Genomic DNA, 16,898 nt, shown 5'->3' with positions numbered 1-16,898 from the left:
TCTTCTTTCAGAAGCCTTTAGCTACCAAGTCCTTGGTGCTGAATTTCATCCAGGGGGTGCGGCACCTGGCTCCACCAGTCCGCGCGCCCTTACCGCCCTGGGATCTTAATTTGGTTTTGTCGGTTCTACAGTAACCTCCCTTTGAAAACATCAGGGAGATTCCCTTGCTTACTTTATCCCAGAAGGTGGCCTTCTTGGTGGCTATTACTTCTGCTCGCAGGGTGTCAGAACTGGCTGCATTATCATGCCAGTCCCCATACCTAGTGATTCATAGGGATAAGGTAGTACTTCATCCTAAGCCATCTTTTCTTCCTAAGGTGGTTTCAGATTTTCATCTGAATGAAGATATTGTACTACCTTCCTTGTGTCCTCAGCCCAAGCATCATCGGGAACATGCGTTGCATTCCTTAGATGTGGTTCGGGCAATCAGGGTATACCTGAAAGCTACGGAATCATTCCGTAAGACGGATTCACTTTTTGTGATCACGGATGGCCCCAGAAAGGGTTTGCCTGCATCTGCCGCGACCATTGCCAAATGGATTAGACAAACGGTGGTACAGGCTTATTCTATTAAGGGTCAGAGTCCTCCGTTCCCTGTTAGGGCGCACTCCACTCGAGCGCTAAGTACTTCCTGGGCCTTTCGCCATCAGGCGTCAGTGGTCCAGGTATGTAAGGCAGCCACCTGGTCGTCGGTACATACCTTTACAAAATTCTATAAAATTGATGTGACGGCATCGGCGGATGCCTCATTTGGCCGCAAGGTTTTGCAGGCCGCAATTTGAGGAGACCGGTGGTCTACCTCGAGAGTTTTTTTCTGTTTGAAAAAAAAAAATAAAATTTTTCTCTTTTTGTTGAGTCTCATCATTAAGGATGAGCATTGTTAACTTCTAGTTGGCACCGGTTGGGCCTTCTAGATTGGGATTTGATTTTCATTTTCCCACCCTTCATTTGTGATACTGCTCTGGGACGTCCCGAAGGTGCTGTATCACCGAGGACTACGTCTGTCAATGAGCGCTAGAGAAAAATGGATTTTTGTAAAATCTTAACCGTAAAATCCTTTTCTCTTAGCTCATTGACAGACGTAGTCCCCGCCCCTCTGTTTTTTTGAGTTGGGTTGGGTTAAAATCTCTAAAGACTGCTTTTTCACATAACTGATTTGCTGAGGCAGAGAGAGAGAGGATATACCCTCTGGGACTGCCCCTAGGGTGTGGCCAGAGCTTTTTAATTTCCTGTCTAGTCCTGCTCCTGTGGAAGCAACATAACCCGAAGGTGCTGTATCACCGAGGACTACGTCTGTCAATGAGCTAAGAGAAAAGGATTTTACGGTAAGATTTTACAAAAATCCATTTTTATCAGTTTATAGTTACTAAAATAATTGCATTACCATGTTTTATGTACTGTACGAGACAAGATCTAGTGAATGCAGGATCTGGGGTTAGTAACACTTTAATATGAAGTATGACACAGATGAACATGGTTAAAAAAAAAAACTGTGGTTGAGCATGTAAGCTTATTCTATACTTCTATGAACTGGAGAATGAAAGTGTCTTAAAAAAAAAAAAAAAAAAAAAAAGTTCAACTTTTCAAAGAATCAACAAATTTTGCATTTATTGTGAGGCTTACCTAAAAACAATGTTCTTCTCTAAATCCTTAAGGTTTCTTAAGGCTGTCTCTTGGCAACTCGAAGTTTTAGCTCCCTCCATACATTTTATATGAGATTAAGGTCTGGAGACTGGCCAGGCCACTCCATGACCTTAATGTGCTTCTTCTTGAGCCAATCCTTTGTTTCTAATGTTTCCACCTCTGTGCTTGACTTCATAGACCCTTCATTTCATTGTAAGTGGGCAAACTTACAAAATTTGCAGAGGATCAAATAATTTATTTCCCCACAGTAGACTTATTGAGGTCGGCAAGTGGTTAATCAAATGCATGTTCAAATAGCAGCACACATAAAAACTCAATGTGCCTAAAACGTACTGCACACAAGTCACCCAGCCCTAATCCATCTAGAAATCTTCGCATTCATAGTCAATGCAGACTTGCATTGATGTGCACTGGGATTGAATGAAACCTTGGCAAGATTATTTACATAAAGCTGATACAATTTCTATATGCAAAATAAAATGATTTATTTTGATGGCTGTATCTTTTGGTGTCCATCTGTGCACATGTATCCATGCAGTCACATAAAAAAAATGTTTTTGTTTTTTTTTTTTAAATTTATTAGGACTGGTGGCTGTGGAAATGACAGAAAGAAAGACTTGCTTTTGGCGACATCAGAAGGGAACACCAGACACTTACCTCTCAACAATAGAGGCTATTTATTACTTTATGGTGGACTATCACATACAGATTCTAGAGAAGGACTACCATGGTGAATATGACAACCTTCTTTTCTTCTATTCCTTTATGTACAAACTGATTAACAACGCAAAGCATGCTGCTGGAAAGTTATAATAAAGTATTTTTTTTTGGGGGGGGGGGGACCTAATTAGATACTTTTACTTAAGCTGAAGGGATGATGTGACCAAAACTTTGGTTTGGCAGCTTTGCATGCAATTGTTTCTACATGCCAATACTGTCCAGTAAGAATATGGAAAATTCCAATGGAAAGTAAGATTACCAAGATAATTCCTGAGATTTTTGTATCAACAATAAAATCATACTTCTCATTCCTAAGCTGATTAGTGTGTTTTTCTGCTTATATAATTTAACCAAATTGGTTGGTGGATACCAACTGGGAACATTCTGTTGACAATGTTTGGTCACGATATTTTATGCTGTTGTATGGGCTTCAAAGGCCTTTCTTTGATATAGTCCAAATTACAGAAGCTTGCTTCAAATAACTAACCATTCTTGCTGTAAAAGCAACTTTCGTATGTGTTAACATCTGTGTAGAACTGTAGTTTTATTTGGACATGATATACAAAAAGCTATTGCTTGAAGCCCTCGCATATTCACAGTCTTTAGTTTCCAGAAGAAAAGCTTTAGTTCCAGGAGTAAATTATTTTATCTGTTTAGTAAGCTTCAAGGGTGCCAGAGCATGAATAAATAGGATTCACATAATTTATAAAGGAAAGTTTTGTGTAATACTTCAATCAGTCTATTAAGGGTCATTTCTAAATATGGATTTATAAAGTATAATGATTTTGTTAAAATCACTGAATGAAAAAGGGGAACATCCTAATGTGCAAGTACACTAGATAACTGAAAGGTTTTGATTGTATAAGTATTTACTTCCCTTTTATATAAAATGTCTTGAACTCCAGAGAAAACAAATTACATTTACTGTAAGTTCTCCTTCTCACACAAAGGGTTAACTGCTTGTTTTGACTTTCAGATGATTTATACGGTGATATATGTACCTTGCTCTTTATTTCCCTGATGGATGTCATTCTCCTCCACTTTCCTATGCTCTGGGATGTGGGTGGGCCCCTAGCATCCTCCTATACAATGCAGGACTGCAAAATGAGCAGTTAACCTATCAGTGAGATGGGAACCCCCCCCCCCCCCTTCTAAAATCCAGGTTTAAATAGACTTTGGTGTAACCTATTGGAAATTACATTGTAAACTATGTGTAATTATAGGGTTAAATAATAAGTCATTTTAAGTAATAAGTAATAAATAATAAGTAATTTTAAACTCACAAGATACCAGAGACTGGGCAAAGTCTAATGTTTTCTTTGATAATGACAAGGTGCTGAATGTCTTGTAAACGTTCAGAATTCAATCTAATTAAATATTTGTGGCACAATTTAAATATTGCTGTTAACCAATGGTCTCCAACCAACTCAAGAGCTACACCAATTTATCTACACTGTAAGAACATGCAAAATTGCAGAATTCAGAAATACAAAGCCGGTAGAGGCTAACTGCAGAATACTTGAAGCTGTAACTGAAGCCAGAGGTTCTACCAAGTAATCTATCGGAGGGTGGGTTCTTTTACAACCAACAAAGGTTCATTTCAAGCATGCAGAATACATACAATACTCTGGTCCTGATGAAGTAGTAATAATATAGAGCATCTTCAGACAATGGACTGGCTATTCATAAAATCCTCAGTATAATGCCTATACAGTAAGAGAACACAATGAGCCCTATTAGTAAGAGAAGCACTATCCAAGTCTAGAAGATAAGGCATTAAATTTAACCTATTTGTACTAAAACACAAGAGAGGGAAGTACAACCTAGTGCAATAAAACTTTTAATAAATTGCCATAAATCAAAAATATTTGAAGGGGTGTATGAAGTGATTGGCGCTGCCTATATTATATCAGTGGAGGTATAATGTGTAAATAAAGTGTCATCCAAAATCCTGCTACCACATATTATTCGCAAATAAGATTAAATAAATAGTATTACATATACCATATATACACGAAACCAGAGATGTATAGTAACGAAGTAGAACTACTTAAGTACTGTACTTAAGTACCGAAATGCGGTATCTGTACTTTCCTAGAGTAGAATTTTTTTCTCCTACTTCTACTTTTACTTCACTACATTTTTTCGATGATTTCGATACTTCTACTCAAGTATTTTTTTTTGTGCTGCATAGTTACTCGTTACTTTTAAAAAAATTACCACTGCCAGAACAGTAGATGGCAGGTTTCATAAAGCTCAAAAAAAATGTGTATAATGTCATTTGTAAATCAGCGCATAGGAAAATAAAGGCTGTGTATAATAAAAGCTGCTATACCAAATCTTTCCAATAAAAAGAAAATATGAAACAAACAAATAAATGGTGCTACAGCGCTTAAAGTGCATCAAGAAACTACTAACAAACACAGGTTAATCATTTGAATAAATCATTTGAAATAATAAAAACAATATGATGTTCAAACTTTTGACTTATTTCTTTAATAACTACATAACACAGTACTTCTACTTCTACTTTCAGTACTTGAGTAGAAATTTTTTTTCAAAACTACTGGTACTTTTTACTTTTAGTACTTAAGTAGCAAATGTTTTGAAAAAACTACTTGCAATACTTAAGTATAAAAAATGTTGAATACTTTAGTACTTCTACTTAAGTAACTTTTTCTGCGAGCACTTCCACTTCTACTCAAGTAATTTTTTGATCGAGCACTTGTACTTTTACTCAAGTAGAAATTTCGAGTACTTTATACAAGTCTGCACGAAACATATATATCATGTACAAATAGTGCAATAAAGTGGCAAGTGATAAGTAGATGCTAATAATAAATATATCAAAGTGGCTCAAATAAAATGCTAAGTGATGGTACAAAATTACTTACTTTTTCTATGTGTTCTCCGATATTCTTTCCGCCATTTTTAAACGTGTATATATACCATCTCTTATAATATATCCCCTAGTTTTAATCAATTTGACTCCTCTGAAAAGTATATAGGGTTTACATAATCCTATATGTTCTACGTATATGTACTGTACAATATAGACCAGTAACAGTTGATATGCAACCCCCTCCTCCCTGTTTTAGGATGCTTTTTATATTATTTACTAATAGATTAATTTCTATAAGCATCCTTTACATCTTTTTAATATCAGCCATTATAACTTGCTCTCACCCGGTAACTATATATTGACCTTTGCTGAACCTAATACGATTGGCCATACAATTTTTTCATAATTAGCATACTCTTATTCTGCCTAACAGAAGCTACTGAGGAAAGAATTTATTTATTGGCCACACTGTTCCCTCAGATATTAGCATATTTGGAATCTACCCGGCAACAGTAGACAAAGAAAAATCAGCTTTTATGATTGGCAGGGCGGTAACTATTTGCAGCTGCCCGTCCGGTTGCCTGGTAACTACTGTGGATTTATATCAAGCGGAGAAGACGTGGTTTACACTACTCCTGATGACGTCATTGTGACGAAACGCTTTGAGAGCGTAACCACGTCATTTCCGCTTGTTGGTCTGGAACGCACATCCGGCGGTTGGAGCGCACGGCGTTCCGAAAATACACCGCCATACGAGGAAGTTGCAGCTCCTATTGCATACATGCTTGTTGATCTCCTGTTTATGTGAGTACCTGGTTATTATACTTAATAAAGAAACTTTTAATAGCAATACTTCACTATATGAAGCATTCTTCCTTTATATATGACCTGGGATTACCCTATATTACTATTGGAATACTGATGTCCATTGATGTTTATGAGCCTACATTGCACCTCTGAGAAGTGATCTGAGAGGAGGACCACAGCTAAGGCTATCAGGGTCCAGGACCCCTGCCATACGGGAGCGAACCCCACTATTATTTACAAGCTGTCCACCCCTGTAGGTGTACTTAGCTCTGGTAAGTGCGGGCCGTATTGAGAGGGGAGCACCAGATTCCTCGCCCACACACCCACTCCGGATCACCTCAAAGCACCTCCTAATATATATATTTTCTGGACTTTGCACTTATCAATTACTTATGGACTTTTAATTTTTAAATATTAATTTTATCACCTATTGATTTAGCATCAATTTACCCTATCCAAATATTCCTTGAAATTTTCTTGTTGAGCCATAAGTTTGTGGACACAGAGAACCTTCACAAGTGCCACTTAAATATTTTGTTTTTTTAATATTGCACAATATATTTGTGGACTTTGTCATTGCCTACACTTGTCACCTTATCACCAGAATGCTGTAGCTTTGCACTTTATTTGTCTATATTTAATTTATATATTTATATCATTTTTGCAACACCCACCTATACTAAAATTAGAATATTTATTCAATCCTATCCGGCAATTTTGCACCATCACTTAGCACTTTATTTATTTGAGCCACTTTGATATATTTATTATTAGCATCTACCTGTTTATACTTATCACTTGCCACATTATTGCACTATTTGCACATGATATATATGTTTCGTGTATATGTGATACTATTTATTTAATCTTATTTGCGAATAATATGTGGTAGCAGGATTTTGGATGACACTTTATTTACACATTATACCTCCACTGATATAATATAGGCAGTGCCAATCACTTCATACACCCCTTCAAATATTTTTGATTTATGGCAATTTATTAAAAGTTTTATTGCACTAGGTTGTACTTCCCTCTCTTGTGTTTTAGTACAAATAGGTTTAATTTAATGCCTTATCTTCTAGACTTGGATAGTGCTTCTCTTACTATTAGGGCTCATTGTGTTTTCTTACTGTGTAGGCATTATACTGAGGATTTTATGAATAGCCAGTCCATTGTCTGAAGATGCTCTATATTATTACTACTTCATCAGGACCAGAGTATTGTATGTATTCTGCATGCTTCCACTGATATAATATAGGCAGCGGCAATTACTTCATAAACCCCTTCAAATATTTACTATATAGCCCTATTAGGGCTATATAGTAAATCGAAGTGGGCCACAGCCTGATTCTTAATTCTCTTTCCTTAGTGCGGATTCTCTCTCCTTTTTACATAAATCAAAAAAGTTACACTCACATGATTCCAATGTAAAACTGCATCCATGAATCACCACAGAGGGCTGCATTGTGTCTGTAGCAAGCTGCACTACAAACAATCCAACCGAGCGCAGCAGAGTCTCCTGTATGTGTGATGTTTCCACACAGCAGCCCCAACAGGGTGGTCAGAGTAGCGGATGTTTGAGAGACCCACTGTCAGCTACTTAAAAGCAGCTCTGTTTGACAACCGCCAGGACCGAATGAGGAAGACCAGCTCTGATGTGTTCTGTGGTATGGAGGATTGACATATGGGTTGCCTAAGTCACATGACATATTTTGGAGGTGTAGCTTCCTTTCTCAAATGTCATTTAACAATTTTGCAAATAAGGAATTTTTCTTCTCCATTGATGAAGACGATGAGGATTCACTGATGGACATTGATAAGGTGTGCTGATGAGGCGGCACTGATAGGGCTGCACTGATCATCAGGGCACTGATGACCAGTCCTCTGATTATCAGTGTAAACAACCTACTGACAGACTTTCCGCTTATTGGCAATCCTTTCCTCACACAGACACGGCATGTGGGGAAAAGACTGCTGATCGGCAAGTCTGTTTACATGTGGTCAGCTGTGATTGGACACAGCTGATCACAAGGTAAAGGGCCGCTGTGATTGGACTTCTACCTTGATCTGTGATCAGCTGTGTACAAAGAACAAGGGGTGTGCAGGAGGCACATTCTGGGAGAAAGTCAATGGACGCCCTCCTAGAATGAGAGAGTCGCGCTGTAGCCATCTTTCGGCTATAGCGCAATAGTAAAGTGGTAAACAGGCAAACCCAATATGTAAAAGTTACTTCTCTCCAGAAGGATTTTGGTAAAGGAAAAATGTTTTTCCCGCTTATGTTTAAATTCATTGGACACCTTATGAACACTAGGAAAAATTTGAATACATATACCAAAAAGAACAGTTTTAGTGTTAATCTACATAAAAAAAAACCTGTAACATTTTAATTGTTATTCTGTCAAATATCTTTGTGTATTACTATCTTGATGTAGGCTCACAAACTGAACAAATCCAGCCAAGAAATAACAGATTTCCTTTCTAGGAGTTATTCAATCTGAACATTAATGTAATGACCTCACCTTCTTCTCTGTTATCACCTAGAAAATCTTGTTGAATTTTACTCAAAAAAACTTTCCCAGGCTTTACCAAAAAAATTAGACATTGTAAAGTGTGCATACACTATATTACCAAAAGTATTGGGACGCATGCCTTTACACGCACGTGAACTTTAATGACATCCCAGTCTTAATCTGTATGGCTCAATATTGAGTTGGCCCACCCTTTGCAACTATAGCAGCTTCAAATCTTCTGGGAAGGCTGTCCACAAGGTTTAGGAGTGTGTCTCTGGGAATGTTTGGCCATTCTTCCGGAAGCGCATTTGTGGGTATAGGCAATGATGTGGCGGAGAAGGCCTCCGCAGTCTCCGCTCTAATTCATCATGTTCTATCGGGTTGAGGTCAGGAATCTGTGCTGGCCAGTCAAGTCCCTCCACCCCAAACTCACTCATCCATGTCTTTATGGACCTTGCTTTGTGCACTGGTCCAAATCATTTGGTGGGGGGAGATTATGGTGTGAGGTTGTTTTTCAGGGGTTGGGCTTGGCCCCTTAGTTCCAGTGAAGGGAACTCTTAAGGCATCAGCATACCAAGACATTTTGGACAATTTCACACTCCCAACTTTGTGGGAACAGTTTGGGGATGGCCCCTTCTGTTCCAACATTACTGCGCACTAGTGCACAAAGCAAGGTCTATAAAGACATGGATGAGTGAGTTTGGGGTGGAGGAATTTAACTGGCCTGACATCAACCCTATAAAACACCTTTGGGATTACTTGAGGCCCGTACACACGTACCGATTGTCGGCCGTAAATATTCGGCCAACGTCCGATCGGCCGATTGTCGGCTTGTTAGTATGATGCTTCCGACAACCAACTGCGACTTTTCGGCCGAACAAAATCTGGTGTGCAGGCTATAAAATTTTTGTAGGCCAACAAAGAACGGCCGATTGTTCGTCAGTCAGTACAGATTTCGGCTGACAAAAAGCAGATGAGCAAGACTGGGCATGCTCAGAGAAGAAAAAACACACGTAAAGTTAACCATCACATGACATCACTTCTGCAGTCGGTTGTTGTTGGCCGACAAAATTTGTGTGCAGTCTTTAGCACTTTTCAACCTACACGACAGCACTGGACAAAAGACGGCCGATCGTTCGGCCGACAATCTGTGCGTGTGTACGGGGCTTTAGAGTGGAGACTGCAAGCCAGGCATTCTTGTCCACATCAGTACCTGACCTCACATATGCTTCTGGAAAAATGGCCAAACATTCCTATAGACACACTCTTAAACCTTGTGGATAGCCTTCTCAGAAGAGTTGAAGCTGCTATAGCTGCAAAGCGTGGGCCAACTGAATAATGAACCCTACGGACTAAGACTTGGATACCATTAAAGTTCATGTGTGTGTAAAGGCAGGCGTCCCAATTCTTTTGGTAATATAGTGTAGATCAGCAATATACTCATCAAATACTGATTCAGCTCAAGGTGTCTGCTACTTTTGTAACGTATAGTAGAAAGAAGTGGAATGACATAAATGCAAAACTAGTTAAATTCCTCAGATGCTATCGTTCTTCAGACAAATGAAGAAATGGTATAAGACACAGGGACTTTAAATATAAAGTGTTTCAAAGGTTTATTAACTAATCAAATAAAATTTACAATGACTTGTATCCATGAAAAAAAGTTTATATGTATATACAAAGAGTTGCTGTTCATACCAGTACACAATAAGATATAAGGTGTGCAATAGACAGATGATGAAGCCTATAAGCATGTATCCATCAAAAAATTCAAGAAATTTTGTCTTGTAATCATTGTTTAGTGTTTAGACTTATAGAATACTTACATAAGTTATATCCTTAGGACCAAGTATTCAAAGCTGTCCCACCAAACCACAGTAGGTCCTTTAGGATGAAGGGGACTTTATTAGAAAACAGGGTTAGAGACAACGTGGCCTTGAGGCCATCATAATGGGCATCCTTCTCCAAGAGGTGTGTAGACCTATAAGGTCTTACCAGTGTCCAACCCATATAACATGGGCAAAGATGTTCCATCCTTAACGTCGCAAGTACCAGTTATTGTTCTGGGAAATAGACTCTGATTGACAGCCATGTGCCCCCAACCGTTTACAGCAAGACCTTTTATAATGTATGAGAATCGATCTATATCCTCTTTGGTGGTGGATATTAAAAATGCACTCTGGGATTCATTTTGTATTTTGGGAAGGACATTCATCATATTCTTGGCGCACGGATTGATGGACTTTGGCGGATAAATAATCATGATTTTCTCTTACGTCCTCCGACAGTCGCCGCCTCTTCATATTCGTCACTATGGGGTTATTGACCTTTGCTCCGTAGGAGTAGCTAGGCAACAGAATATGTTAATATCAAAGCTTTTAGCATACCCCACCCCTAGGGGGTGGTCCCCTCAGTCAATACCCTCCTGCTTCCTGCATTCCTACCTTATCCTGTGCTGGGATTTCAGTCTCAGCCTCTATTCTCTCTTTGATTTTATTTCAAGTGTTTTCTCTTCTTTACTTAGCTGTTATTTTTTCAGCACTAGTTTAGTTTCTTCGGATGAAGATGATCGTGCGGAGCTAGGTCTCGGGCTGGCCTCCCTGGTTATCCGGGGTTCAGGGCCAGTGGCTTCCCAGCCTGCCATCGAGCGTTCAGCTCAGGTTTCCCTGGCATGTATGAACGACCCATCCCTGTTCACTGCAGGGATGCTGCGGTGAGGTGGCTACCTCACCGGACGCCATTTGCGGTTTCGCACCGCAGTTCCACTGCGTCCTGGCTGCGACTCTCCCTGTCCTAAGTGCAGCGGTTTGATCGCTTGTGCGGGCTCCCCACGCCATCCGGATGGTAAGTGTATTCTGAGACATGCTGTATGCTGTGTGTGACATGCTTGTGCAACATTTTTGGGCATACTGTGCGGCGACCGCTGCTGCGGTCCGCCATTTTTTTATAGCGAGCTATGGTGGCCGGTCCTGTGTGGAAAGAGCGGCGTTTTTGGCGCCAAGCGCCGCCGTTTTGGCGGCGATCGCTCAGGCCTCATGTCAGCGCTGTTCTGTATCTGCCTATGGAGCCTCAGCCAGCGGCCATGTTTGTGTAGCCTTACATAGGCTTCATAGGGGCGGTCAGTCTTGCATCACTTCCTTTTCCTCTGCGACAGCGATCGGTGCAGCAGCCTGTGTGATCTCTCCAGGTTTTACCTTTCCATATTCCTGTATTCCTTGCCTAGTATTCCTATCCCTGTGGGGGTCAGTGTATTCAGTGAGTGCGGTGGGCTACGCTCGCCGCGATCTTAAAGGGGCAGTACTCCTTTTTTTTCTTAAGTCTACTGGGGCATGGATTCTCAGGAAAGCAAGTTTCCCCCCACCTTGGTAGGGGGCCAAGGGGCTGCTGCTTCCCCCGAGGGGGCTGATCTGGCTACTATTGTGGCTAACTTAGCTGCTCAGGTGCAGATGCTGGTGGCTGATCGATCCACAAAAAGGCCCAGAGTGTCACTTTCCTCTGATTCAGAGGGCGATGGGGATGCTATGGCTGGAGTGCCCTTCTCAGGGTCTCGCTCATCTCTAGACCTTGCAGGGTCTGAAGGGGAGGCTGAGGTGGAAGGGGTTGATGTTTCTCCCCCTGGCTCGTCTGAAGAGCTTGCACTCATGGATGAGTTGGTTGCTTCTATCAAGCAAACACTGCATTTGGAGGATGAACCATGTCCTCCTGTTTTGATGTCCTCTTACGGGACGCAAAGAAAGCGCAAAACGTCGCAGGTTTTTCCTTGCTCTACGGAATTTCAGCGCGCTGTTGATGAGCAATGGCGCAATTTGAAGAAGCCTTTTGCTGTGCCGAGTAGGTTTAAGCTGCGTTATCCTTTTACTCCCGCCACTGATGAGCGTTGGTGTGTGTGGATCACGCGGTGGCGATTTTGAATAAATCCACTGCGATTCCTGCTGAGGATACCCCGGCTTTCCGGGACCCTACGGACAGGAGATTGGAGTCTCTGGCCCGTCACTCTTATACGGTTGCGGGCTCTATGCTGAAGCCGATTTTTGCTTCCATTATGGCAGCCCAGGCTATTGCAGATTGGACGCAGGTGCTCAGGCGCACCCTGGTGGCTGACTCTGCCCCGCCGTCAACATTGGCTATGGTGGATCAGATTCATCAGGGTGTCATGTATTTGTGTGATGCGGACTTGGATTTGGTCCCTTTTGGCTGCGCGTCTCCAAAGTGTGGCGGTGTTGAACCGTCGCCTGATATGGCTGAAATGTTGGTCTGTTGGTCTGTTGACCAATCTTCTCGCAAGACTTTAGCTAATTTGCCCTACGCGGGCTCTCGCCTTTTTGGCGAATCTTTGGATACTCTGATAAAGGGTATTTCTGGGGGTAAGAGCACTCTCTTGCCCCAGACTCACAAGACTAAGTTTGTTCGCGGTAAGAAGAATACCTCGTTTAGACCCTCTCAGGGGTCCTTTCGTGCCTTTCGGTCGCACTATAAGGGCAAGCCCTTCAAGGGCCAAGGCTCCCAGAACAAGCCGTGGACAGGTAGGCAGAAGTCCGGCCAGTCCGGGTCCACTGCCCATAACAATGCGGCCTGAAGGGGCGCCCTCACCCAGTTCTGGGGTGGGGGGACGTTTGCTAGGTTTTCTTCAACCCTGGCTGGCCCGCATTCGGGACAGGTGGGTTTAGGAAATCGTTCGATCTGGATACAAGATCGAGTTTCTATCTCGGCCGGCGAGCAGATTTTTTCCCTCAAATCTTCAGCTGTCTCCTGAGCGCTTGCGGGATCTGCACCTGGCGGTGCGGGACCTGCGGGCTCAGGGAGTGGTGGTTCCGGTGCCTCATCGGGACAGATTTCGGGGGTTCTATTCCAATCTGTTCACTGTGCCCAGAAAGGAGGGCAAGGTACGTCCGATTCTGGACTTGAAAGCTCTGAACCGCTTTGTGCGGGTTCGCAAGTTCCGCATGGAATCCCTGCGATCAGTGGTGGCTGCCCTGGTTCCGGGGGAATTCATGGCGTCCATCGATCTGAAGGATGCATATCTTCACATCCCCATTTTCAAGGGTCACCAGAGGTACCTTCGATTCGCTATTGCGGAGGATCACGCTTCGGCTCCGCGGGTTTTCACCAAGGTGCTTGCGCCGGTTCTGGCTTTATTGAGAACCCAGGGCATCTCGGTCCTGGGGTATCTGGACGACATTCTGGTTCGGTCTGTGACCAGTCAGGGTCTGGTGAACGACCTGTCCGTCACGATGCAGACTCTACAGGAGTTTGGTTGGACGATAAATTTTCCGAAATCGACGCTGTGTCCGTCGGTTCGTCTTCCCTACCTGGGAATGATCCTGGACTCTGTTCAGGTGAAGGTCTTCCTGCCGGAAGACAAGCTCAGGAAGCTTCAGGAAGAAGTCAGGTCCCTCAGGGACATTCAGTGCTCGTCCCTCCGGACGTGCATGAGGTGTCTGGGATTGATGGTCTCGGCTTTCGAGGCGATTCCCTTCGCCCAGTTTCACACGCGGGGTCTCCAAAGGGAGATTCTGACCAGGTGGGACGGGCGACCGCAATCTCTGGATCTCCAGATTTCATTGAGCCATCGCACCAGAAGGGACCTTCTGTGGTGGCTCCAGTCCCCGGCGGTGTCGGGGGGCAAGTCCTTTCGCCCTTTCTCGTGGACGGTGATCACCACGGATGCCAGCCTGTCGGGCTGGGGTGGTGTTCTGGGCGTTCTGTCCGCCCAGGGTACTTGGTCGGAGGAGGAATCCTCCCTTCCGATCAACATTCTGGAATTGCGAGCGATAAATCTCTGCCTTCGGCGTTGGACGGACAGGCTGCAGGGCCGTCCGGTTCGGGTGCAGACGGACAATGCTACAGCGGTGGCCTACATCAACCACCAAGGGGGCACCAGGAGTGCCCGAGTGGCTCGGGAAGTGGCCGACATTCTGTCTTGGGCCGAGACGCACGTCCCGGCGATAACGGCGGTTCACATTCCGGGGATGGAGAACTGGCAGGCGGATTATCTGAGTCGCCAGGCCCTGGACCAGGGGGAATGGTCCCTTCACCCGGATGTCTTCCAGATGTTGTGCGCGAAGTGGGGCTCACCAGATGTGGACCTGTTCGTGTCTCGTCTAAACAACAAGGTGGTAAGGTTCGTGGCAAGGACGCGCGATCCTCGGGCAGGCGCGCCGGACGCGTTAGTGGCTCCCTGGCATCAGTATCGTCTGATGTATGCCTTTCCACCGATTCAGCTACTATCCAGGTTCCTTCGCAGGTTGGCCTCGGAACCGCACACGGTGATTCTGGTGGCGCCAGACTGGCCTCGCCGGTCTTGGTACGCAGATCTCGTGAATCTGGCGGTCGACGCTCCGTGGCGTCTGCCTCTTCAAGAAGATCTCCTGTCTCAAGGGCCGATATTCCATCCTGCTTTACAGTCGCTGGCTTTGACAGCCTGGCTGTTGAAACCGAGATCCTGAAGGATATGGGTCTCTCCCCTGAGGTCATTCACACTTTGATCAAGGCTAGAAAGACCTCTTCGGGGAAGGTTTACTACCGTACTTGGAAGGCCTATTTTGCTTGGTGTGAGTCCAGGGGGTATTCCCCTCGCTCATACTCGGCATCAAGAGTGTTGGCTTTCCTTCAAACGGGCGTGGACCAGCGTTTGGCGTTGGCCACGATTAAGGGTCAGATTTTTGCGCTGGCCGTTCTCTTTCAATGCCCTGTGGCGTCTAATTCTTTGGTTAGCACCTTTGTTCAAGGGGTGCGGCATCTGGTCCCTCCTAGGAGGGAGCCTTTACCTCCATGGGACTTGAACCTTGTTCTGTCCGTGTTGCAACATGCTCCCTTTGAAAAGATCAGGGAGATCTCGTTGTCTATGTTGTCCAAGAAGGTCGCCTTTTTGGTGGCGATCACTTCGGCTCGCAGAGTGTCGAAGCTGGCAGCTTTGACCTGCAGATCTCCGTATTTGGTGGTTCACTTGGATAAGGTGGTCTTGCGACCTAACCCGTCTTTCCTTCCGAAAAGGATTTCGGAATTTCACCTCAATGAGGACATTGTCTTGCCTTCGCTTTGCGCGAAGCCTAAACATCCAAAGGAGGTGGCTTTGCATTCCTTGGATGTTGTTCGGGCGATCAGGGTTTACCTGTCATCGACTGAATCCTTTCACAAGATGGATTCTCTATTTGTCCTTCCAGAGGGGCCTCGGAAGAGCATGGCGGCGTCGGCTTCTACCATCGCCAAATGGATTAGACAGGCCATTGAACAGGCCTATGCTTTGAAGGGAAAAGTTCCCCCCATGCCTGTGAAGGCGCACTCTACCAGATCTCCGAGTACGTCTTGGGCCTGTCATCATCGGGCTTCTGTGGCCCAGGTGTGTAAGGCGGCGACTTGGTCGTCCGTTCACACCTTCTCAAAATTCTACAAAGTGGATGTTCAGGCATCGGCAGATGCTTCCTTTGGCCGCAAGGTTCTTAGTGCGGCAGTGCCTTAGGGTTCCTTGTTTTTTTGGACCCTTGGCTGTTGGGATGTTTTTATCCCTAGGTTATTTGTTTTCCTGGGTTGTTGCTCCTGTTGAGCAAGTTTTTTTTCATGTTGCCCAGTTGGTTTCCTTCCTTTGGTAAGGTTCCTTTTTTTCTGATGTGGGTACTGCGTTGCCTTGGGCGCGGCTGCGATTTTTTCCCACCCCTCATGTCTACACTGCTTTGGGACGTCCCCATAGTGACGAATATGAAGAGGCGGCGACTGTCGGAGGACGTAAGAGAAAACGGAATTTTTGTAAAATCTTACCTGTAAAATTCCTTTCTCTGAGTCCTCCGACAGTCGCCGCCCCTCTTTTGGGGTTTGTTTATGTACTCTACTGCTATGCTACTGAAACTGAGGTAGGAATGCAGGAAGCAGGAGGGTATTGACTGAGGGGACCACCCCCTAGGGGTGGGGTATGCTAAAAGCTTTGATATTAACATATTCTGTTACCTAGCTACTCCTACGGAGCAAAGGTCAATAACCCCATAGTGACGAATATGAAGAGGCGGCGACTGTCGGAGGACTCAGAGAAAGGAATTTTACAGGTAAGATTTTACAAAAATTCTGTTTTTTTTTCTCAGAAATATTGAGCACCAATATGTAGAGAAATGTTTTTGGAGATTCATACTATTATCTGTGTGAATCATTTCAGAGTGTTGACACTGATTTTTGGGTTTCAGCACGACACCTTGGGTGATTCATTTAATTTTTTTTTTTTTCGAAGATAGGTCCTTTTGGCTCTGAGGAAGAGGTTAAGTCCCTCGAAACACCTTAGCCATCTGGATCCATGTTTTCCCTCTGAGATGTGACGTATTGGAGTTTAGGTTCAGGAAGTCTGACAAGCTTGTACTAGTAATGCACCCTTTTGTTTGTTTTTTGAA

The 16,898-nt window shown here is 43.7% G+C and overlaps 1 protein-coding gene across 3 annotated transcripts in view; it reads left to right on the top strand.

The window, feature by feature from the left end:
* The window catches only part of DTWD1 (DTW domain containing 1), a 56,304-nt gene extending 53,813 nt beyond the window's left edge, over positions 1-2,491 (top strand). For all 3 annotated transcript variants that reach the window (XM_082254048.1, XM_082254046.1, XM_082254047.1), the window contains one exon: positions 2,228-2,491. In XM_082254048.1, coding sequence (XP_082110174.1) covers positions 2,228-2,457 — 230 coding nt within the window. In that variant the 3' untranslated portion in view covers positions 2,458-2,491. The remainder of the gene's footprint in view (positions 1-2,227) is intronic.
* The last annotated feature ends 14,407 nt before the right edge of the window (positions 2,492-16,898 follow it).

Source organism: Pelophylax lessonae (assembly GCF_965119305.1).
Source record: "Pelophylax lessonae genome assembly, chromosome: 4".
Classification (NCBI taxonomy): Eukaryota; Metazoa; Chordata; class Amphibia; order Anura; family Ranidae; genus Pelophylax; species Pelophylax lessonae.
The sequence above is the reverse complement of the archived record's forward strand: the minus strand, read 5'-3'. Positions and strand labels throughout refer to the sequence as shown.